The following is a 25,406-nucleotide window of genomic DNA, read 5'->3' on the forward strand; positions in this document are numbered from 1 at the left end:
TCATAACTCTCCTGCTGCAGCTCCTCCTATTCAGCAGAGCTCAGATATAAAAGACAATGAATCGCATATATTCTGCAGACAGCACAAAAGTAAGTTTCAGGACTGCTGAATCACTTGATGAACATTTAGGGATTATTATGAAGGCAATAAAGGCATATGGGAAACTTATGTTTAAGAGTGGCCAACCTCTTTAGGGACACCTCTTTATGCATTATAGGTCTGAAAGCTGTTCGGTATAGGGACTAGGTGTCAGCCTCCCATGATCAGACACTGGAAGACTCCTTTAATAAATTAGTACCAGAAAACTCCTTTAAGTATCTTTAACAACCTTAGAAGAGAATTGCAACTCATCCCATGCGTTTCAATAAAAGACATACAGTCACTGGTTAAAATGCATAGCCTTTATCTTTAATACAACCCAGATATGCTGTACAGTAGAATTGAAAACCATGTCCCTTTAATTGCACATGAATTATCAGCTTGTATACGCACGAGTATCGGGAGCACAGATTATCCAGTCACCCTTATTATCAGGAATATAATACATTGCTCATACGGGATAGTGTTACACCGCTGGGTATAGATGACACAACAGTAATGGGGTCTTTTTTTGTCTCTTTCCTCATCTTCTTATACAAAAAGAACAATAAAAAAATAAAAATAATCGCAACACGTATAGACCAATAGTGCAGTCGGATGCTCGGAGAAGACGTTAAAAGGCAAATTTGCTACACGATCGGAAAGTTAGATGTTTTTTTGACAGAACGGTTACGACCCCATTATCTGTTACCGGGACATACTGGTTAATAGTTCGATATAACATACGTTATGCTACATACTGTACTCGTATAGTGCACAGAGTCACCCCATTCACAAGACCCGCTGATTCCGAGTCCAAGCCCTTTAGGTTCCTTACAGTCTTTCTCTTGTGTCTTTTTCGTCTAATTGTATCACACACTGTATTAAAATCACAACTTCATACAACAATTCACAAACAGAACAACGATGCGTCGGATGGGAGATGGAAAGTCACTTGTTCAATCGAGTCTTTTGGGTGAATAATCAATAACCTCCAGAGTTTGTTACCACAGCCGAGGTCCATGCTGTGGGGTAACTTCATGATGTACAGATAATTTAGATTTTTTTTTTCCCAAAAAAACTTGACTTATGTACCCGGAATAGAATATTTCAGTTGACTATATTTTTCTTTCGAGAAATGTCCATCCTTGGTGAAGGACTCAAAGCAACTCGTTACATGGTGGATTTTGGCCAAGACGTTCAGTCTACAAGATTCATGCCAAAATCTCACTTCCATTGAAATGATTGGGAGGCTGCTGAGTCTTTTTTTTCTTCCTGGAGCAACGTCTACTCATGGAAGTGCACAATGTTTCAAGAGGAATCCTGGTTCGAAATATAGAGCATTCCAGTCAAGATAGTTGTCGGAAGGTTGACAGTGGATTTTGACCAGATATTCGACACAGGAAATCCATGATTTTGTGCAAAATAAAAAAGTTGAAATCCCCAGCTCAACCATTGGGTGATCCAGGATATCAAGGTGCAGATAAATCATGTTTTTTAGTCGTGACACATACACATCCAGAAGATAGAGAGAGAGAAGATAAGGACATTATAGTCAATAATTGAAAATTAAAGCCCAACTACTACAGAATGGGAAGCTTAGTCAGAACAATCTTTTTAGATGAAAGGGTCCCTAGACTATAAGGTGATCAGTGGCCAATCTGGGTCGGTGGCCTCCTGCCATCCGTAGTGATATTTGGGGAACATGGAATCTCTTTGGCGCCTCCACTGGAAAAAGTAGGGAGCACACAGCTGAGTCCTATAGGTTGAGAATTTCTCTTTGTAGTTGTTTGATTATAAATAGGAATCCTGAAGGTGGGAGATTCTCACAATTAGGATTCCCAAATAAAGTTTTTTAAAATTGGGTTTTCCAAAACACAGAAAACAGTCATACGTATGGTGTTTGGTTGTACAATTTTTTTTCAAAAACTTTTTTTTCCTTTTATTCTATTTAAATATGTTAGGTGTATCACAAGTTTATCGTTTATATTGTAGTAGGAGCTTTTCTAGTGTTTGGTTTTGCCCCAAGCTGAGTAGTGCATGTTGTGTGATCAAAATTTTGGGAACGGTAGTGGTGAGAACTGTTCTGAACACATTGGTGGCTTCGGAAGTTACCCTTTGCTCCTTCATAAAACTTTTGACAAGTTCGATATTTTGATCTGTAATTTGAAATCCTAATCGATTGGTGAAACCAAGAAAAGGGAACAGCCACCTATGGCCTCTGCCCAGCGGGAATTGGGGAAGGCTTATAACAGAGGGAAAGGGCTTGGCTGAGTGATTTCACCATCGTTGAAGGTGATGGCTTTGGTGCCAATACCAAAACTAAAGCCAATGTCAAAACCTGTCACAATTTTTATGAAACTACATATTTATAATTTATCATTTAATAGAATTTCTGTGATAATATTTCATCCTGTAAATCGAAACAGATTGGAAGATTTACATGAACACAGACTGGAGGCAAACTTTTTGGAAAAAATCCTCTAAAACATTCTACTTCTAAAAAAGGATTTTTGCAATTTACAGTTATGTACAGTTTATGATGAGACTTTTATCCACGTGACATTATTAGACTTTTACCCTGATGACATTTTTAGTAAAAAAATCCAAGCACTTAGGTCAACGATTTCATCATGATACAATATTCAGTAAGTCATCTCTATGTCTATATTCGAAAATGTTTTTTCTTGGTGTACATAGATCTTTGGAATACAATTATTAAATATAATCTTATAATATATGGAAAAGTAGAAAGTACAGTATACACTCTGCTTGTGTTTCGGCTATCTTATCCATATTTTACCATCCAACATGAGGTTGGACAAAGTGTGACCAATGGGCAGTATAAAGAGTTACGGTCCACTAGATGTAAAAAAAAGTTTTCAAAGCATTCCGATCAGGATCAGCTCTGCTCACTGCTCAAAGACGGACCCCTCTGCCCCCTGTGACCTCTGGTGAAGCTCTGTGGATGCAATAATTCTAGATTGCAATAATTAACTGTAAAGTGTCTGTAATGAAGGTTTATTGATAATCCTTGGTCCCAGGAAAAAAAAAATTGAAACTCTAATTGTCACTGCAGCAAAAAAAAAAAAAATTGTCTAAAACTACAATTATAAAATATACAGTTTCGACTTACATACAAATTCAACTTAAGAACAAACCTATGGACTTCATCTTGTATGTAACCCGGGGACTGCCTGTATTGTGTATTCAAAGTCCTCAGACAGACCAATATGAAATGGAGATGCAGAAAAGAGCCCTAGTCCAAGGGTCAGTGGGGGGTCCCAGCAGTGGACCCTATAACAATTGCACTTGTATTACCTATCCTGTAGATCCAGGGTGTAAAACTAGGATTGTTGGAAACCCTCTTAAACAGAAGCACAATTTACAGTTTGAACCCCCAACTTGATCGGTGTCCAATTCAAAGACTGAATGTTTTTATAATTTGAACATTTGACCTTGAAGCCACCAACATAGCCTATCCGTTCTATCCGTTATCCCTCACTTGTTTTTCCCTTCTAAAGAATGGTCAAAAATGTTGGCTAACTATACTTTATAACAGTCTTATTCCCTAACCGGGGAAATGGAATCGGGTTCTCCAGAACGACCAATTTTTTGGGGACTTTACAATTGAATATCAATGTTTAGAGCACAATCCCGATGATCCTCAAAAAGTTTATTTGCTAATCGTAACATTTTATTCGCAGCATCTTCATCTTAAAATGTCGGCTGTTTAAAGGAGAAATTCGGCTTTAACCTGAAATGAATTTAACTTAACTTTGGACAAAAATTTCACTTGATCAAAAAGCAGGGCAAGAAAAAGTGAAAATGTAATGACAACCCAACATTAATTACTGTATAATGTATAGTTACTGATGGATACAGTTTGCCCCATTCTCTTTGTTTTAGCCCCTTTATTCTTTGGGGTCACCTTTAAATGGTGGAATTTATTATAAATTAAAATTTTTGACACATAATTATATTTTGTGGGGGGTTTTTTTGTGACTACATATCAGGAACATGGCACTAAGAATTTAGTATAGACTATAATTTCTCCAACATTTTTGCTAACACTTCACCAGCCAAAACACAACAACACTGTGCATGGACCACAGCATTGGAAGCCGACTTGGCTTCTTTTTTTTTTAAAAAGCTCAATGTAACAAAAAATTTGTCTTTTGAACATGCAGAACAAAACCAGAAATCAGTGCTCCCATGGGAAACCGTATCCAGCCAGTTGTCATTTCTTCAAAAACTTTCTACCCTGCTGTGTCCTATCATCTATTGGGGTTGTCTCGTCCAAGAGACCCACCTCACCAATTTGAGTAGCATTGATATGAAGCATAGTCTCAAGCCAGTAAGCAATTCTTCGAAAACATTCTACTCTACTGTATCCTATCGTCCAAGAGACCTATCGTCCAAGAGACCCACCTCACCAATTTGAGAAGCATTGATATGAAGCATAGTATCAAGCCAGTTAGCAATTCTTCAAAAACATTCTACTCTGATGTGTCTTATCACCTAATGGGGTTGTTTCACCCAAGAGACCCACCTCACCAATTTGAGAAGCATTGCTATGAAGCATAGTATCAAGCAAGGAGGTGAAATGTGCCGTCTACACTCAACATGTTCCTCACCCATACGTCAAAAATTTCAACTCATGGAGTCTCTCTACTGAGTGATCTATCATGGGTTAACCCAATTTTGTACACAATTAAATATCGGTAACTGTAAATTGCAAAATTCCCATTTTATAAAGTGATTTTGATCTTGTTCTTTTGAATTTAGGCAACATGTTAATTTGTCTTTTATTTTTGTCTATTTTTCTTACTTTATTTTGTTGATCATGTTTTAACCTAAAAAAAAAAAAAAAGAAATGTCAAGCCTCTTATTTTACATGGCAAAGAAATTAAAAAAATATGAAGATGCTGAAGTCCGTTCATCTCAAGGCTTCTAACCATCGCACAACATGTGCCACTTGGCGATCTGTCTCCGAGGATGTTCACAGATTTCCTTCCAATGTTCTCCACCTGTTCCATCTGCGGAGGCTCCAAGGATTAATCGGCCAATAATCTCATTCCTGGAGCCTCGGTCTGAATCCATCACCAGGAACTCCACACTTATGTCTTCCAAGCCTTCACAAGGAATGTCAAACACAAACAGTTCATTGAACACCGCGTTGGGGGTGCACTTCTTCACGTGAGTTTTCTTTTTGGAAATTCTTTTCTTTGCGTGATACAGATTCACTTTCACGTAAGGATCTGGAAAATGCAAATACAATTATTTAATATTGTTGTTTACAATAAAATTGATATCTTCAAATACTACATTGTTTTACATCGTATAATGATTGCATAAAAATTCAGAAAAAAACTTTAGAGACTTAAGGGCACTGAAAACTTTTGGTTCTAAAAATTAAAAATTGTGTTCTCTTTCCAATTTTATTTCCCTCCTTTAACATCACAACAGTAGAAACACTGCAGCTGCATCTCCCCCCTTCCCATCCTACCTACTGGTGACTTTCCACAAAAAAAAAGGTGCAAAATATGCTATCCCTAAATACAAGGTATATGAAACCATTCTCTGGGTCACTGGTTGGGCTAAACCGTCAATAAAAGTTTAGTTTGGGTACCCAAACCCCAACCTGAAGAGTTCTGCCCACCAGTAACACCCGTGTTCAGTGCTGACCGGTGGTGTTAGACCTTTAAATGCCGGCGTGTTATCATAAAGGAGCGGCCATCATATGGAAAATAGTTGTACGCATGCGCTGCTGGCATTCCAGCTGCTTTGTGGGTGCTACTTAAAGAGCTAACACCTGCAGGTTTTGGGTTGAACCCAAAAGCTGCACTTCTGTCTGAAGTCTGGGTTCATGTCCAATCAACATAATTGATATCCATTAATATCATATATTTGGGAATCCAACAATCAGCAACCCCACAGATCAATTGTTCCCAGCAGCTGGTAAACATGGAGCAGGAAGCAGACAGCGCCATTCTCTGTGTAGTGGCTGAGCTGAGTCTTAGCTCTTGTGAAAGGTAATAGAGCTGATCTGCAGTAACCAGGTCTGTCCACTACACAGGAAATAGAGCTGTCTGCTTCCTGTTCCATTCTCCGTTTCCCACCAGCTAGCAATGGCTGATCTGTGAAGTTGTTGTTTTTTGTCCCACCAAAGAAAATCTCATATTGAAGAACTAGCCCTGGGGTAAGCTCTCAATATTTTTGAATCCAGTAAACTCCTTAACATGCTGATCAGTGCTGACTGGCACTTCGGGTAAGACCTATTACCAGACCTGAGAGTGTGGGTCCTGACGCATCTACACGGTATTTTATAAATCCCAATGTACCATTGACTTAGACTTTGTCTTAGAGCTAAGGCTATGCTCACACATGCTTCAGAAGCTCTGTTAAGAAATCCCGGACAGATCTCGTCTTCACACAAGACTTTTTTTGTCCAGCAACATCACCAAAAACAGAAACAGAAGTCCAACAAAATCCATTATAGTCAATGGGATCTTCTGGACTCCATTGGTGCCCTTCATTTTACCCATCTGGTGCGCTAATTCCTCCACTTTTCTGAGCCTAAATATGGAGCATAACCTTGGAAATTAGGAACGTAGATATGGCCTAGTGTATCAGTTTAGAGTCTTTCTACGATATGCGGTTGAGGGATTGAAGAACTAGAAGTACAATGGAATCATCCAGAGCCATTAGTGGCATCGGGTGGTTTGTGTAACTGTGCAGTAATACGTTGTCTACATCCATTGATCGACCGTAATTGATTGGAAAGTGCTGAGAGCTTGTGGTGTCAGCAGTCAGCCCGTCGCCCCTACGTAAGAAGAATCTGTAAGTACAGGGCTCCTGAGTGTTCACCATGAGGATGGAGAGACAAATCTATCTGCTAGATGTGACTATGAGACATGTCATATAATCTGTGATCCGGTGATAAACCCTAATAGGTGGAGAATGGGGTAACGATGTCTTGTGATGAGTCATCCTTGTATCTTGTAGAGCTTATAGAACCGTCTCGTTCTCATAGTCAATGTGCAGTAATTTATGGCGGGTGGAGAACATCTCATTACGCTATAGACTTTGTACCATCATATCGAAGCTTATAGGAAGAAATGAAGACACGGAAACATCTCATTTACGGGATAAAGGGACTTTGCTGACAGCAGAATTGGCCTGAAGAAGATGCCGTTCCAGAATCGAAACGCGGAGCCGTTTTACCAATAAGCATTCAGTTTAATTCATCGGATTGGCTCGTAACTATGATCTATCTGAACCACTGATGACCCCGGCCATATAGCATCCACTATGGCAAAAAGCCTCATAAGCCTGAGTAGTAGTAGTAGTAGTAGTAGTAGTAGTAGTAGTGACAGTAGTAGTAGTAGTAGTGACAGTAGTAGTTGTAGTAGTGACAGTAGTAGTAGTAGTGACAGTAGTAGTTGCAGTAGTGATAGTAGTAGTAGTAGTGACAGTAATAGTTGTAGTGATAGTAGTAGTAGTGACAGTAATAGTTGTAGTGATAGTAGTAGTAGTGATAGTAATAATTGTAGTGATAGTAGTAGTAGTGATAGTAATAGTTGTAGTGATAGTAGTAGTTGTAGTGATAGTAGTAGTAGTGATAGTAATAGTTGTAGTGATAGTAGTAGTAGTGATAGTAGTAGTAGTAGTGACAGTAGTAGTTGTAGTAGTGATAGTAATAGTTGTAGTAATTATAGTACTGGTAATAGTACAGCAGAATCAAAGCAGGACCTTACAGAAAAGGACAAAATTGTTGGAATTGCTCCTCATAGTAGTAGTACATGTATCTATAATCGGCGTGTTACAAGTAAGGGCAGGGCCCGTCTCTTCTGTAACACAACAGATTTCTTGTCCTTTTAGAGACACTAAATATCATTGTTACCAGAGGGGCCATCAGCAGCCCAGGATTCTCATTATATGTAGCCCTAGTAGTAGTAACAGTCAAGGAGTAGCTTGAAACTTTTAGACCTCAAAATCGGTAGCAGAGCTGCCATCTACTATTTGCTGTAGTAAGGGAGCAGGGAGGCATTTAGGCCCCTTCATGTACCAGGGCCATTAGCGGTAACAGTAGACTATGAGTAGACCATAAGTAGACTATGAGTAGACAATGAGTAGACCATAAGTAGACTATGGGTAGCCAATGAGTAGACTATAAGTAGACAATGAGTAGACTATAAGTAGACAATGAGTAGACTATGAGTAGACAATGAGTAGACTATAAGTAGACAATGAGTAGACTATGAGTAGACTATGAGGAGACTATGAGTAGACCATAAGTAGACTATGAGTAGACAATGAGTAGACCATAAGTAGACAATGAGTAGACTATGAGTAGACTATAAGTAGACAATGAGTAGACTATGAGTAGACTATGAGTAGACAATGAGTAGACTATGAGTAGACTATGAGTAGACTATGAGTAGACAATGAGTAGACTATGAGTAGACTATGAGGAGACTATGAGTAGACTATGAGTAGACAATGAGGAGACTATGAGTAGACTATGAGGAGACTATGAGGAGACTATGAGGAGACTATGAGGAGACTATGAGGAGACTATGAGTAGACAATGAGTAGACAATGAGTAGACAATGAGGAGACTATGAGTAGACTATGAGTAGACTATGAGTAGACAATGAGTAGACTATGAGTAGACTATGAGGAGACTATGAGGAGACTATGAGGAGACTATGAGTAGACAATGAGTAGACAATGAGTAGACAATGAGGAGACTATGAGTAGACTATGAGTAGACTATGAGGAGACTATGAGTAGACTATGAGTAGACTATGAGGAGACTATGAGGAGACTATGAGTAGACTATGAGTAGACAATGAGTAGACTATGAGTAGACTATGAGTAGACAATGAGTAGACAATGAGTAGACTATGAGGAGACTATGAGGAGACTATGAGGAGACTATGAGTAGACAATGAGTAGACAATGAGGAGACTATGAGTAGACTATGAGTAGACTATGAGGAGACTATGAGTAGACCATAAGTAGACTATGAGTAGACAATGAGTAGACATTGAGTAGACTATGAGTACACTATGAGTAGACTATGAGTAGCCTCAGTCTTTAGTATCTATAATGAATATTCCAGCCATATCATGTGGCAACTTCCTTGATCACAACATCTGAGGATCAGAGCACAGCAGACACGGGGAGGTTGTACAGTAATGGGGGCACATGGTGGTGCGCTGAGGGCTGGCTGATAATGAGTGGAGTCTGTAAATCTATAATTAGCAGCACCGGACGAGGCGTCTCCTAATGAACCTCCATCACTGCGCCCATTATGTCTGGAAGTGGGTCACTCGTGGGGGGGGCCTGGAGCCGCCTTCTACTATACATCTCATGTAAAAGCGGTGATGGGGGCTTCACGGTCATTAGTAGAAGTAGCGGAGCTGCTCGTCTTAAGCCAAGATTCTTCCAGGACCAGATCCAAGAATAAATAGAATATCCCCAGGATCTACCATGTGGGCCCAGTGTCACCCTGACCAATGATGCCCCCTGCTGGTCACTGTGGGCAGCTGAGCCACTTTATCCACCATCGACTGCTTATTTCTTATCCCTTTAAGATTTTGAAAACAAAAAATCAAAGTTGAAAGGGTTTTCCCATCAAAGATCTCCAGATCCCCCCTCCGAGGGGCCACCGCTGCATCCAAATTCAGCTCTGCTACATCTGTAGCAATTACAACACTGCAACATTGTAGAAGAGAATGTTTCCCATTTTATCACAAACTGAGGTCTAATCTAATGTCATTAAAAAATAAAACTGACGTTTTTTTTAACTATCTCAGCTCCGCTACATCCTAAACTGTAGCCAAATGTTCACTAAACTTCTGCTCACTGCCCCATTTTTGCATCCGCTGTAACGTCTCGTTTCCTATTCTATCCCGATACCATAAATCCGGAGGCACAAGGATAAGGGAGGACGTGGAGGCTGCAGTATCCCCGGAGGACGATGTAACCGTATAGGCTCCTCCACTATACTAATGTATCCTTAATTATTTATAGCCTATAGATCCTCCAGGCTGTGACATCATCATAGAGAACCATGTGACATCATTGGCAGGAGGAGGGATCATCTCAGCTATGGACATAAATAATCATCTAAAAGTCTTAGACTGTTCCCAGGAAACCCCTTTAAGGAGGAGGAGGGGGGGGGGGTGTACCCGAGAAGATTCCCTCTGCTGATCACATCATCTCCGATTGCTGGAATCCCTAGTGATCGACTGATCTGCAGGGAAACCTGGCAGCAGGGGTTTAGTTTCCCTGCACTGCCCCCGCAGGTGGAGTTTAGAATTACACAGAGCACATTCACTTCATTGGGATGACTGTGTGATCTATGGACAGACAGGTCCTCCAGAGGGATAGACACAATGGGGGTCATTTACTAAGGACCCGATTCGCGTTTTTACGGCAGGTTACCTGGCTTTTTCCGTTTTGCGTCAATTTTCCCTGTATTGCCCCGGGATTTTGGCGCACACGATCGGATTGTGGTGCATCGGCGCCGGCATGCACGCGACGGAAATCGGGGGGCGTGGCCGTACGAAAACCCAACGGATTTGCTCATGTCCGCTGAGGCCCGCCGGAATTCACGATCCTATTCTTGGTGAAGGTAAGCGCGGCTCCAGCGACACTTTTTTTTAAAAAATGCAGCAGTTTCTCTGAGTTCGTCGGGTTTTCGTTCGGCCACGCCCCCCATTTCCGTCGCGTGCATGTCGGCGCCGATGTGACACAATACGATCGCGTGCGCCACAAAATCAGGAAAAATCGGTGCAAATCATAAATATTCGGGTAACACGTCGGGAAAACGCGAATCGGCCCTTAGTGAATGACCCCCAATCTGTAACTGATCTCCATTCTCGGAGAAGGATCCCGGAGCGATCCTCATTTATCATCCTAAAATTCCTAAATAAAGGGAATTTTTTGGAATATTATGGCAGATGTACCCGCAGTCCCATGAATAACCCCACATGACACACTCAGCTCTGCTATGCAATTATTCCACAGCGCAGATGTTAAAGGGAATGTAACTGCATTCCCTTTAAGATCTGGTACTGCAGACACTATTTAGTATTAGCCATACAGATCCCTTTAACCCTATCATTGTCTGTACTGCAACTAATAAAGCAAATTTATAATCCTGGATTGGAGCTCCTCCAAGTGCACCGGGGGACTGTCCTCACACTCAGTAGCCCCTCCCCCTATTTTGAGTGACTGCTGTAGAATTTAACCATGAGTCTATGACACTTTTTACTGGAGTACAGTGGTGGGTTGGGCTTTGGAGTGGCTCAATGCAAAGCACAGGGCACAGCAGTGCGAGGACACGTTCCCAGTGCACTTGGAGAAGCTATAGTCCTCGAATATCATTTCATATTTCACAGTCCTGCTGCTACTAACAACACAGGTCTGATTACATATATATCCAGGGGAAATACATAACACTAGCTGCAGAAAGCATAGAGCACAGCAGTGTGAGGTCTGATTACACATCTCTCCAGGGGCAATACATAACACTGGCTGCAGAGAGCACAGAGCACAGCAGTGTGAGGTCTGATTACACATCTCTCCAGGGGCAATACATAACAATGGCTGCAGAGAGCACAGAGCACAGCAGTGTGAGGTCTGATTACACATCTCTCCAGGGGCAATACATAACAATGGCTGCAGAGAGCACAGAGCACAGCAGTGTGAGGTCTGATTACACATCTCTCCAGGGACAATACATAACAATGGCTGCAGAGAGCACAGAGCACAGCAGTGTGAGGTCTGATTACACATCTCTCCATGGACAACACAAAACACTGGCTTCAGAGAGCACAGAGCACAGCAGTGTGAGGTCTGATTACACATCTCTCCCGGGACAATACATATCACTGGCTGCAGAGAGCACAGAGCACAGCAGTGTGAGGTATGATTACACATGTCTCCAGGGACAATACATAACACTAGCTGCAAAGAGCACAGAGCACAGCAGTGTGAGGTCTGATTACACATCTCTCCAGGGACAATACATAACACTGGCTGCAGAGAGCACAGAGCACAGCAGTGTGAGGTCTGATTACACATCTCACCAGGGACAATACAGAACACTGCCTGCAGAGAGCACAGAGCACAGCAGTGTGAGGTACAAATACACATCTCTCCAGGGACAATACCTAACTCTGGCTGCAGAGAGCAGAGAGCACAGCAGGGTGAGAACACGTACCCAGTACAGTCTTGGAATATAAATGCATCTTTCACAGTCCTGTTGCTACTAACAACACAGGCTACACACGACGACTCAGATCTCCTGAGATAAAACCGATCACTTGCTGCAGATTTTGATGGTCTACGGTTACAAATCCTCTCTCAGTGTTATTCTTCCAGTACAGACGCTGTGACCCCCTCTCTTCCCACCCACTTTGGCTGCCACAAAGGTCGCAGTATAGAGCAGCGGCGGCCGGTGATGTCACTGCGGGAGATGAAGCCGCTGACTCATCCAGGAACAATCACTTTCCATCTCCACACATGGGACACATAACATCCAAGTGACTGCATGCGGAGGACGACTCCTCCCGGGAACATCTGCAGCACAAAGAGGATCCGGCCTCCGGACTAGTGAGAATGGATTTCATTCTCACACATAGAACGAGTGCCCAACCCTGAGAGTGTTACACAGAGGCAGAGCAGAGCTGTACACAGTGATGTCACAGTACAGAAATAATACACACAGTGATGTCACAGTACAGAGATAATACACACAGTGATATCACAGTACAGAAATAATACACACAGTGATGTCACAGTACAGAGATAATACACACAGTGATGTCACAGTACAGAAATAATACACACAGTGATGTCACAGTACAGGGATAATATACACAGTGATGTCACAGTACAGAGATAATACACACAGTGATGTCACAGTACAGGGATAATACACACAGTGATGTCACAGTACAGAGATAATACACACAGTGATGTCACAGTACAAGGTATAATACATATAGTGATGTCACAGTACAGGGATAATACACACAGTGATGTCACAGTACAGAGATAATACACGCAGTGATGTCACAGTACAGGGATAATACACACAGTGATGTCACAGTACAGAAATAATACACACAGTGATGTCACAGTACAGGGATACTACACACAGTGATGTCACAGTACAGGGATACTACACACAGTGATGTCACAGTGCAGGGGTAATACACACAGTGATGTCACAGTACAGAAATAATACACATAGTGATGTCACAGTACAGCAATAATACACATAGTGATGTCACAGTACAGGGATAATACACACAGTGATGTCACAGTACAGAGATAATACACACAGTGATGTCACAGTACAGGGATAATACACAGTGATGTCACAGTACAGGGATAATACACACAGTGATGTCACAGTACAGGGATAATACACACAGTGATGTCACAGTACGTGGATAATACACACAGTGATGTCACAGTACAGAGGTAATACACAGTGATGTCACAGTACAGGGATGATACACACAGTGATGTCACAGTGCAGAGGTAATACACACAGTGATGTCACAGTACAGAGGTAATACACACAGTATTGTCGCAGTAAAGAGATAATACACACAGTGATGTCACAGTACAGGGATGATACACACAGTGATGTCACAGTACAGGGATAATACATAAAGTGATGTAACAGAACAGGGATAATACACACAGTGATGTCACAGCACAGGTATAATACACACAGTGATGTCACAGTACAGAGGTAATACACACAGTGATGTCACAGTACAGAGGTAATACACACAGTGATGTCACATTACAGAGGTAATACACACAGTGATGTCGCAGTAAAGAAATAATACACACAGTGATGTCACAGTACAGGGATGATACACACAGTGATGTCACAGTACAGGGATAATACATAAAGTGATGTAACAGAACAGGGATAATACACACAGTGATGTCACAGTACAGGGATGATACACACAGTGATGTCACAGTAAAGGGATAATACATAAAGTGATGTCACAGAACAGGGATAATACACACAGTGAAGTCACAGTACAGAAATAATACACACAGTGATGTCACAGTACAGGGATAATACACACAGTGAAGTCACAGTACTGGGATAATACACACAGTGAAGTCACAGTACTGGGATAATACACACAGTATTGTCGCAGTAAAGAGATAATACACACAGTGATGTCACAGTACAGGGATAATACAGACAGTGATGTCACAGTACAGGGAAAATACACACAGTGATGTCACAGTACAGGGATAATACACACGGTGATGTCACAGTACAGAGGTAATACACACAGTGATGTCACAGTACAGAGGTAATACACACAGGGATGTCACAGTACAGAGGTAATACACACAGGGATGTCACAGTACAGAGGTAATACACACAGGGATGTCACAGTACAGGGATAATACACACAGTGATGTCACAGTACAGAGATAATACACACAGTGATGTCACAGTACAGATATAATACACACAGTGATGTCACAGTACAGGGATAATACACACAGTCATGTCACAGTACAGGGGATAATACACACAGTGATGTCACAGTACAGGGATAAAACACACAGTGATGACACAGTACAGGGGTAATACACACAGGGATGTCACAGTACAGGGATAATACACACAGTGATGTCACAGTACAGAGATAATACACACAGTGATGTCACAGTACAGATATAATACACACAGTGATGTCACAGTACAGGGATAATACACACAGTCATGTCACAGTACAGGGGATAATACACACAGTGATGTCACAGTACAGGGATAAAACACACAGTGATGACACAGTACAGGGGTAATACACACAGGGATGTCACAGTACAGGGATAATACACACAGTGATGTCACAGTACAGAGATAATACACACAGTGATGTCACAGTACAGAGATAATACACACAGTCATGTCACAGTACAGGGATAATACACACAGTGATGTCACAGTACAGAGATAATACACACAGTGATGTCACAGTACAGGGATAATACACACAGGGATGTCACAGTACAGGGATAATACACACAGGGATGTCACAGTACAGGGATAATACACACAGGGATGTCACAGTACAGGGATAATACACACAGTGATGTCACAGTACAGAGATAATACACACAGTGATGTCACAATACAGGGATAATACACACAGTGATGTCACAGTACAGAGATAATACACACAGCGATGTCACAGTACAGGGATAATACCACCAATGGCACCTCATCTTGGGCACATAGCATCGTGTCCCTCCCTGGCATCTCACCATGGCCACATAGCATAGTCTCCCTCCCTGGCACCTCACCATGGGCACATAGCATAGTCTCCCTCCCTGGCACCTCACCATGGGCACATAGCATAGTCTCCCTCCCTGGCACCTCACCATGGGCACATAGCATAGTCTCCCTCCCTGGCACCCCACCATGGGCACATAGCATAGTCTCCCTCCCTGGCACCTCACCATGGGCACATAGCATAGTCTCCCTCCCTGGCACCTCACCATGGGCACATAGCATAGTCTCCCTCCCTGGCACCTCACCATGGGCACATAGCATAGTCTCCCTCCCTGGCACCTCACCATGGGCACATAGCATAGTCTCCCTCCCTGGCACCTCACCATGGGCACATAGCATAGTCTGCCTCTCTGGCACCTCACCATGGGCACATAGCATAGTCTCCCTCCCTGGCACCTCACCATGGGCACATAGCATAGTCTCCCTCCCTGGCATCGCACCATGGGCACATACCATAGTCTCCCTCCCTGGCACCTCACCATGGGCACATAGCATAGTCTCCCTCCCTGGCACCTCACCATGGGCACATAGCATAGTCTCCCTCCCTGGCATCGCACCATGGGCACATACCATAGTCTCCCTCCCTGGCACCTCACCATGGGCACATAGCATAGTCTCCCTCCCTGGCACCTCACCATGGGCACATACCATAGTCTCCCTCCCTGGCACCTCACCATGGGCACATAGCATAGTCTCCCTCCCTGGCACCTCACCATGGGCACATAGCATAGTCTCCCTCCCTGGCACCTCACCATGGGCACATAGCATAGTCTCCCTCCCTGGCACCTCACCATGGGCACATAGCATAGTCTCCCTCCCTGGCACCTCACCATGGGCACATAGCATAGTCTCCCTCCCTGGCACCTCACCATGGGCACATAGCATAGTCTCCCTCCCTGGCACCTCACCATGGGCACATAGCATAGTCTCCCTCCCTGGCATCGCACCATGGGCACATAGCATAGTCTCCTTCTCTGGCACCTCACCATGGGCACATAGCATAGTCTCCCTGGCACCTCACCATCATGGTAATAGGCCGCTGTGGCGATCTTACCTGATACCCCGGATATGTCGGCTTTGGGCAGGTGACGCGCCTTCAGCACCACCACGGTCAGGGTGTTGGTAGTTGATTGGTAACACAGAGAGATCAGCAATTCCCCGCGTCCTGATGACTTCTACAAATCAATAGAAGATCCATTGTTACCGGCTGAGACACAAAGTAACAAATGTATCACATAGCGACAAACACAAAGTAACTGCGGCGATACAGTCACATCCGCAAAGACCTAACGCATTGTGTAATAAGTGTCATTCCGAGGGACAATCTGTTCCCATGAAGATCAGTTTTCTGGGAGCAAACATTGGGGAATATTAATCATAGGCCGACGCCAAGTGCACCCCATCCCCCGGCCATCGCTGGATCTATCAGGAGGCTCCTCATGCATAGGCGCCGCCGGCGGTACCTGCACTGGTGCGCTGTCCGAGCTCTGCTACACCAGGACAGACGGTGGTGTATAACTGCACCATAAGCGGCACCTGAACAGGCACAGGCGCCGCACCTCCCCACCACACCCACCTGGCGCAGGGGGAAGGAGTCGCCATTCCCACCTCTGCGTCAGGAATGGAGATGAAATCACAGCTTGTACGACTGTTTCCAGCTGTGATAAATCTCCCACTTTATCTATTAAAGGGGACCAGGACACAGAATTGCAGCTCCTCCTGCTCTATAACAGACTGCCTGCAGATAGGACACTATGTACAATGTGCTCAGCTCCTCCTGCTCTATAACATGCTGCCTGCAGATAGGACACTATGTACAATGTGCTCAGCTCCTCCTGCTCTATAACATGCTGCTTGCAGATAGGTCACTGTGTACAATCTACTCAGCTCCTCCTGCTCTATAACATGCTGCCTGCAGATAGAACACTATGTACAATCTGCTCAGCTCCTACTACTCTATAACATGCTGCCTGCAGATAGGACACTATGTACAATCTGCTCAGCTCCTCCTGCTCTATAACATGCTGCTTGCAGATAGGACACTGTGTACAATGTGCTCAGCTCATCCTGCTCTATAACCTGCTGCATGCAGATAGGACACTATGTACAATCTACTCAGCTCCTCCTGCTCTATAACATGCTGTCTGCAGATAGGACACTATGTACAATCTGCTCAGCTCCTACTACTCTATAACATGCTGCCTGCAGATAGGACACTATGTACAATCTGCTCAGATCCTCCTGCTCTATAACATGATGCCTGCAGATAGGACACTATGTACAATCTGCTCAGCTCCTACTACTCTATAACATGCTGCCTGCAGATAGGACACTATGTACAATCTGCTCAGCACCTCCTGCTCTATAACATGCTGCCCCCAGATAGGACACGATGTACAATCTGCGCTGCTCCTCCTGCTCTATAACATGCTGCCTGCAGATAGGGTACTCTGTATGAGCTTCTTAGCTCCTCTTGCTCTATAACATGCTACCCACTGATACAACACCATGTACAATCTTCTCATCTCCTCCTGCTGCAGATCTGCCTGCATTTCCATGACTTTATTAGCATTATCTTTTCTTACTCACATTTCCTGCAGTGACGGAGCAAGAGGTAACTGTCTAGAAATGCAATGGCCTGAGGATGGTCGGTCACTTTCCTTACAGATATGTCCTGGCCTGGATGTCCTCAGTGTAGCTTCAGCAGCTTTTCATGACAATCTGATTCTGTGTTATTCTGCCATGTGATGTCCATCCTATACGTGTGGCCACCTAGTGGTCATGTTGTAAACTGCAGCCTGTCACAGATTTTCTTAGCTTGATGTGAAGTTGTATTGATTTAGAAACTTGGGGCCCTTGCCAAAATATGAGCTAAGGCATCTCATGTGCTTCTACGGATGTCCTATAGCCCTTCCTTCTATACAATGTAAATAATATAAAGCACAGGATAGGATCTTTATATAAGTAAATGTTGACTAAAACTATGCGTTCCCAGATGGGGCCACCAAGCGCCCTACAGGGTCCACCACCCAAGGACCCACAAAATGTAACAAGATGTAGTTATGATCATCTGAAGACCCAAAGCCGCTCAATAAACAAACTTTACGCCAATATATGATGTAAAAATGTATCGTATTACCCGCACGTTCCTCTTATTGATCTCCCTGTTCATCAAGACTCTTCCATCCGACAGCTCGATCCCAGACAGAGGGAAGTAGACCTCCCCGATGACGTCGTCCCTTGAGAAACGGTCAAAGCTCAAGACGATAAAGTGGAGGACCAGATCTTGCACCTGGCTGTAAGGAATCCCATAGAAGGTGAAGGTCTCATCGAAGGCCGGATCCAAGGTCTTCCGGAGGACTCTTGTCTTTACCTTGTGTTTTTTCTCCGGGAGGATGGTCATTTTTATGTAGGGATCAGAAGTCATTGACTGTTCATCCATGGCCGGGAGAGACCTGGCCTCCTTGATGTTCACCACGAAAGCCTTCTTCTCAAAGTTGTACTCTAAGGCGAAGAAGAGCGACCCCAGCTTGTCCTGCTTCTCCGCAGATGGCAGCGAGGAGGTGGAGTTGATACTCTCCGGAGATATCGAATTCTTGTCTTTTTCGGATAATTGAGGTTGTGAGAAATCCTCCAGATCCGGGGAGCTCCGGACTTTATTGGCTTTAGGAAAATTCCCGTTCAAGTCTCTTTTCTCCAGGTCGAGATGCAGCGAGCTCTTGGACAGGTGAGACTTGGGAGACAGTTCCGTTTTCTCGTCCGCCCCGAATTTCTTCTTGCTGCTGAGATTTTCGGGGTAGATGTCGACACCTTTTAAGACGTGGACGAATTTATAAGGCGGGGTCTTGTTGGATTTGGTGGATTTGCGTTGGCAACAGATCCAGGAGAAGAGGGAGACGGTAAACACGAGGCCGAACGCGCCTATGAGTCCGACCATCGTGGGGATTTCGGCTGAAAATGTAAAAAAAACCCATAAAATTTAACATAAAACTATTAAAAATAGAGTAAACTCTAACATAAATTCTTCTGTTCTATAGATGGAAACTTTATATTGCATTACAAAACTACGAAGATATGCGCCGCCTGCTGGTGACTCGTAGTACTGCACTACGTGATAGCTGGACTGCATGTAGCAGGGCTGAAATAGTTATACATTGTTATATTATTGTATCAATTTTTATGATAGTTGTATATAGTTTTTATATATATGATTATATACACCTGGAGCAGCAAAAGGCAAACTCAGCTCTGCTACATCTGTTAATTGCAAAATAATTCCATCCATGCATGAGTTAATGTTTTGTATTTTACATGAAGAAGTGTCGCCCCCTCCCCTGCGATCTACAGGCATAAATTATCACATCCAGGTCCTGTATAAGACACACGGAGAACAGCGGAGACGCGGATACACCGCACTAGAGGGAAGATACTCAGATAGAGAGAATCCAGCCAGGAGTGTAGCAGAGCGTGATTGAGCCGCGCAGTAGAGACGTGTCTGTCATGTGCCACAATGATTTATGGGTCTCACAGGTCTGCAGCACAGAAACAGCTACAACTATCTATAAGATATCCGGACAGATGAGTCTCAGGCATTTCTAGTGATGTGGTGTCATGTTTTATGCTCTCATATGGCAAAGAATGACACATTTAATAGAACTATTTATCAAAACTAAGAAAATACAGAACAGATCAGTATAAAAACAATTAAGGGAAGTGCAAAGCCATATGGATCCTGGACGGAACCATTAGAAGAAGGAGCACCAAAATCATCTATCTTTCTCATATCTATCTATCTATCTATCTATCTATCTATCTATCTATCTATCTATCTCATATCTATCTATCTATCTATCTCATATCTATCTATCTATCTATCTATCTATCTCATATCTATCTATCTATCTATCTATCTATCTATCTATCTATCTATCTATCTCCTATCTATCTATCTATCTATCTATCTATCTCATATCTATCTATCTATCTATCTATCTATCTCCTATCTATCTATCTATCTATCTATCTATCTATCTATCTCCTATCTATCTATCTCCTATCTATCTATCTATCTATCTATCTATCTATCTCCTATCTATCTATCTCCTATCTATCTATCTATCTATCTCCTATCTATCTATCTCATATCTATCTATCTATCTCCTATCTATCTATCTATCTATCTATCTATCTATCTATCTATCTCCTATCTATCTATCTCCTATCTATCTCATATCTATCTATCTATCTAGCTCCTATCTATCTCATATCTATCTCCTATCTATCTATCTATCTCATATATGTATATATATATATATATATATATATATATATATATATATATATATATATATATATATATATATATCCTATCTATCTCCTATCTATCCATCTATCTATCTATCTATCTATCTATCCATCTATCTATCTCATATCTATCTATCTATCTATCTATCTATCTATCTATCTATCTCATATCTATCTGCTATCTATCTATCTATCTCCTATCTATCTATCTATCTATCTATCTATATCATATCTATCTCATATATATATATATATATATATATATATATATATATATCCTATCTATCTATCTCCTATCTATCCATCTCCTATCTATCTATCTATCTATCTATCTATCTATCTATCTCATATCTATCTATCTATCTATCTATCTATCTATCTATCTATCTATCTCATATCTATCCATCTCCTATCTATCTATCTATCTATCTATCTCATATCTATCTATCTATCTATCTATCTATCTATCTATCTATCTATCCATCTATCTATCTATCTATCTATCTATCTATCTATTTATCTCATATCTATCTATCCATCTATCTATCTCATATCTATCTATCTCCTATCTATCTATCTATCTATCTATCTATCTATCTATCTATCTATCTATCTATCTATCTATCTATCCATCTATCTATCTATTTATCTCATATCTATCTATCCATCTATCATTTCTCTATTTCCTATCTATTTACCTCATATCTCTCTATCTTTCTATCATCTATATATCTACCACATATGTATTTATCTATAGTATCTATGTCATAGCTAGAGGGGCTTTTTATGTCCCCTCTTACAAGACTTTTCCAGTTCCTCTATCCCTCTATCTCCCTCTCTTGCTCCTGTGCTGCAGGGTTGTGCCCCCTCCTTGGACAGTTCTGTATTGAGCAGAGATGTGAGGAGGGGCACTGCCCGGTCCTGGTGCCTGGCACTGCCCATGTGTTCTGCCTGTTACATAGAGAGGTATACATGGTCCCTGCCGCATGTCCTGGGGGAGGAAGGTGGCCACAAGACACTGCGTGTAGTGCCATAGGATTTAACCCCCTAGTGGACATAACCCTATATGCACAGCCCTCTACTTCATGGCATTGGATAATTTAACTCTTTAGATTCCCAGCATAAAACCTCTTGAGCAACTTTTGTTTTCCATGATGGACATCAGGATTTTCCTTTATTCACCATTGAAGTGAGAGAAGTTCTATACATTGTCTATAACTTATACGTATAGTAAAGTATTACATGCAGTTATTACATGTGGAGTGGCCCCTTAGTGATCTCATCATTACATTACATTGCAGCTTTTATCTTTACTAATCTGAAAAGTCTACACTACAACAAAGACATCTTCATATCTCCTTTAATGGATGTATATATATATATATATATATATATATGGGGCTTCCATAGAAGTAGAGGATATGATACCTCACACCCCAAATACAGCAGAGGGACCTAGCGCAAGCTCCTGGAGACCACCACCCGAACTGCATAAAAATGTATGTGTGGTACAGGAGAAATCTGGTCTAGATAAGGGAGAGGTCTTCTCAAAGAAGATGGACACTATGTATAACATATGGAGGGACTGAAAATCTGTTCTATATATAGGGGTGGTCTTATCAAAGAAGGGGACCACTATCCATACTACAGTGTATAAGCCATGGGGCATCCGGTCTTCTCAAAGAAGCTGAACAGTGTATATTATATATATATTTACTATGGAGGAACTGGTCTTGTTAAGGGATTGGGATTCTCTAATGTATCATCATGAGAAATTCGGTCCAGATAAGGGGGGGGGGGCTTCTAAAAAGGTGGTCAGTGCAGACAATACATGGAGGGACTGAAAAACTGGTCTATAAATGGTGAAGAGCATGGACTTTAACTCTGTCATTGAAAATATGCTCTAGATAAGGGAGTGGTCTTCTCCCTCATGTGTTATATACATATATTCTATGGGGAGAATGGTCTGGTTAAGGCGGTGCTCTTGTCAATCGATGTACAAGAAGATGTCCAGTATATATGATAAATCCATTGTAGAAATACTGGTCTGATTAAGGGGTGGTCTCCAGTGTATGAAATAAATGGAGAAATTGATAAGGGGTGAGGTCTCAGAGAAGATAGTATGGATATGGGGTTGGTCTTCATCAATAAGATGACAACTATCCATACTATATGTGACATGGTTTAGATAAGGGAGTGGTCTTCTTAGAGAAGATAGTATGGATCACATATGAGAGAAGTGAAAGTCTGGTCTATACTGTATATGGGGGGGGGGGGTCTTCATCAATAAGATGACAACTATCCATACTATATGTGATATGGTGTAGGTAAGGGGGTGGTCATCTCAGAGAAGATGACCAATATGTATGAGGAAGAACTAAAAATCATGTCTATACTGTATATGGGATGGTCTTCTTGAGTAAAATGACCACTACCCATATCAGATACTATATGAAATACTCTAAATAAGGGGGGTGGTCTTCTTTGGGTAGAAGTTCAGTATGTATAACATAGGGAAGAACTGAAAATCAGTCTATGGATGGGAATGGTCTTCTCATAGAAGATAGGCAGTATGTATTCTATATTTATGATGGCAAATCTGGTCTAGATAAGGGAGTGGTCTCATAAGATATGGTCAGTATGTATAACATAGGGAGGGGCTGAAACTCTGGTCTAGATATAGGGGTGGTCTCATAAGATATGGTCAGTATGTATAACATAGGGAGGGGCTGAAACTCTGGTCTAGATATGGGGGTGGTCTCATAAGATATGGTCAGTATCTATAACATAGGGAGGGGCTGAAACTCTGGTCTAGATATGGGGGTGGTCTTATAAGATATGGTCAGTATGTATAACATAGGGAGGGGCTGAAACTCTGGTCTAGATATGGGGGTGGTCTCATAAGATATGGTCAGTATCTATAACATAGGGAGGGGCTGAAACTCTGGTCTAGATATGGGGGTGGTCTTATAAGATATGGCCAGTATGTATAACATAGGGAGGGTCTGAAACTCTGGTCTAGATAAGGGAGTGGTCTTCCCATAGAGGTGGTCTTTATAGTGTCATAAAGTGCAGCAGAAATGAGTGTGACTGCTTCTTCTACAATGTCAGGAAACTATGGTCATCAATATGTCGTCACTATCGGACCACGGTTGCCTTTTTAACTAAACGTTGCCCCACAGACCCCTCCATCTGCACTTTCATTACAATGTTGTCATTAGTATAAAACCACAATAAAAGTTGTGCCATTTGAGCACCTTCGTGCAACTTGACCACTTTTCTTATCAACCTTCTCACGTTCTCCATCCATGGTCACACCCTGCCCTTCCCCACCCAACTACATCTCCAAATCCTAGTCATCCCCAGACCCTCGCCCCTTCCATCACCCCCCCCCCCACCATACATACAGGAGACCCCCACAGCGAGTAACTTTCCACCAGCCCTTCCACCGTCTCCATAGACTTCCATACAGTACGTTCAGCGCTGCTATTTTTAGTTGTCGTGAACACATGACGTCACTGAGGCAGGATGAATTAACACTTCACAATTCCAGGCTATGAATCACGCTTCGGTGGCCAAATAGGAAGCAAGATGAAGCCTTGTCCTACTGCAATGGAGTCAGACGACTTCTCTTATTAATACACAAAAAGCAAAACCAGAAATAATCCCTCAAAACCTCAAAGCCAAGACTTCACACCAAAAAAAAAACTTCAAAATGTGTCCAAAAATCAGGATATTTGAAGGCACATTGTAGTTGCGAACTTGCATGGCAGGGTGTCCTAGTATGGGAGCGCCAGTCATCTGGAAGCCCCACACCCCTTCTTAAGAGATGGCGTACATAGCAATTAGAGCGGAAGATGAAGACCAGATGGGAAGAAGACTTCACAATAAGTAACTGTAGAGATATTGAAGAGAAGAGACGACACATCCTGTACTCACTTTTCTCCTAGAGGGGCGTCATGCCCCGGATACTTTGTATCAACATTCTACTCAATGACTGAACCCCCCCATTCCATCACCCCAAGTTTGTAGAAAGAGAACTTACCATAAGCCTCCCCAGTGCTGCCAATGACTGGAGCCATATTGCTGGCTCCACTGTCCAAGGTGCTGAAATCTGCCTCCTCTCCTCCTCAGATGCTCTCACAGTCAGCAGCCTGGGAAAATGGCAGAGACAGAGAGCGATTGTGTCTGTATCCAGAGGATGTGATGCTGAGGAGGGGCAGGCGGCTGCAGCTCACCTCCTGCTCTGCTCCAGCTGCAGACAAGGCTGCTGGCCAAATTGACGCAATGCTGACGCTGGAATCAGCACCTACCTCCCCCACCTCCCCTCTCCCTGGAGATCAGGATGCTTATCCATTGCTCAGACTTCCTCCATGGATACAGGCAGGGAGAGGAATGGTTAAAAACGCACGCTTGTCTGTTTCAGACATAAAGAGGAAGGATTCTGCAAGTGCAGTACATTACATGGCAAGACTAAGTATAGCAGAGGCTGAGGAAGGGTGTAGGATGGGCAGCACAATGCGACTGCATAGACTAGGGGTAAAAGGTAGAGAATGTGCATAGAAGAACTATGGAATAGTAGGAGCATAAAAAAGATACAATGTATACAGAGAAGACATTACAGAAAGATACAGGGTGTGTAGAGAGAAGATATAGA

General features: G+C 42.5%; 1 protein-coding gene across 1 annotated transcript; it reads right to left on the reverse strand.

Annotated features, from left to right (window-relative positions):
* Positions 1-386: 386 nt before the first annotated feature.
* SYT4 (synaptotagmin 4) lies at positions 387-25,185 on the reverse strand. Its single transcript, XM_072132854.1, has 4 exons — positions 24,795-25,185; positions 18,585-19,396; positions 16,500-16,620; positions 387-5,339 (listed from the first exon to the last, which is right to left on the reverse strand). Exons 1-4 carry the CDS (start codon positions 24,829-24,831, stop codon positions 5,032-5,034), a joined length of 1,278 nt encoding a protein of 425 aa, XP_071988955.1. The 5' UTR covers positions 24,832-25,185; the 3' UTR covers positions 387-5,031.
* Between the last annotated feature and the right edge of the window lie 221 nt (positions 25,186-25,406).

Source organism: Engystomops pustulosus, chromosome 1 (genome assembly GCF_040894005.1).
Source record: "Engystomops pustulosus chromosome 1, aEngPut4.maternal, whole genome shotgun sequence".
Taxonomy (NCBI): domain Eukaryota; kingdom Metazoa; phylum Chordata; class Amphibia; order Anura; family Leptodactylidae; genus Engystomops; species Engystomops pustulosus.

Bases quoted from the DNA above. Each gene is read 5' to 3' on its own strand.
- SYT4 (XM_072132854.1), bottom strand. From the start codon at position 24,831: ATGGCTCCAGTCATTGGCAGCACTGGGGAGGCTTATG. The intron at 19,397-24,794 runs GTAAGTTCTCTT...TTACATTTTCAG, and splicing joins CAGCACTGGGGAGGCTTATG to CCGAAATCCCCACGATGGTC. The intron at 16,621-18,584 runs GTAATACGATAC...ATTGATTTGTAG, and splicing joins TCAATAAGAGGAACGTGCGG to AAGTCATCAGGACGCGGGGA.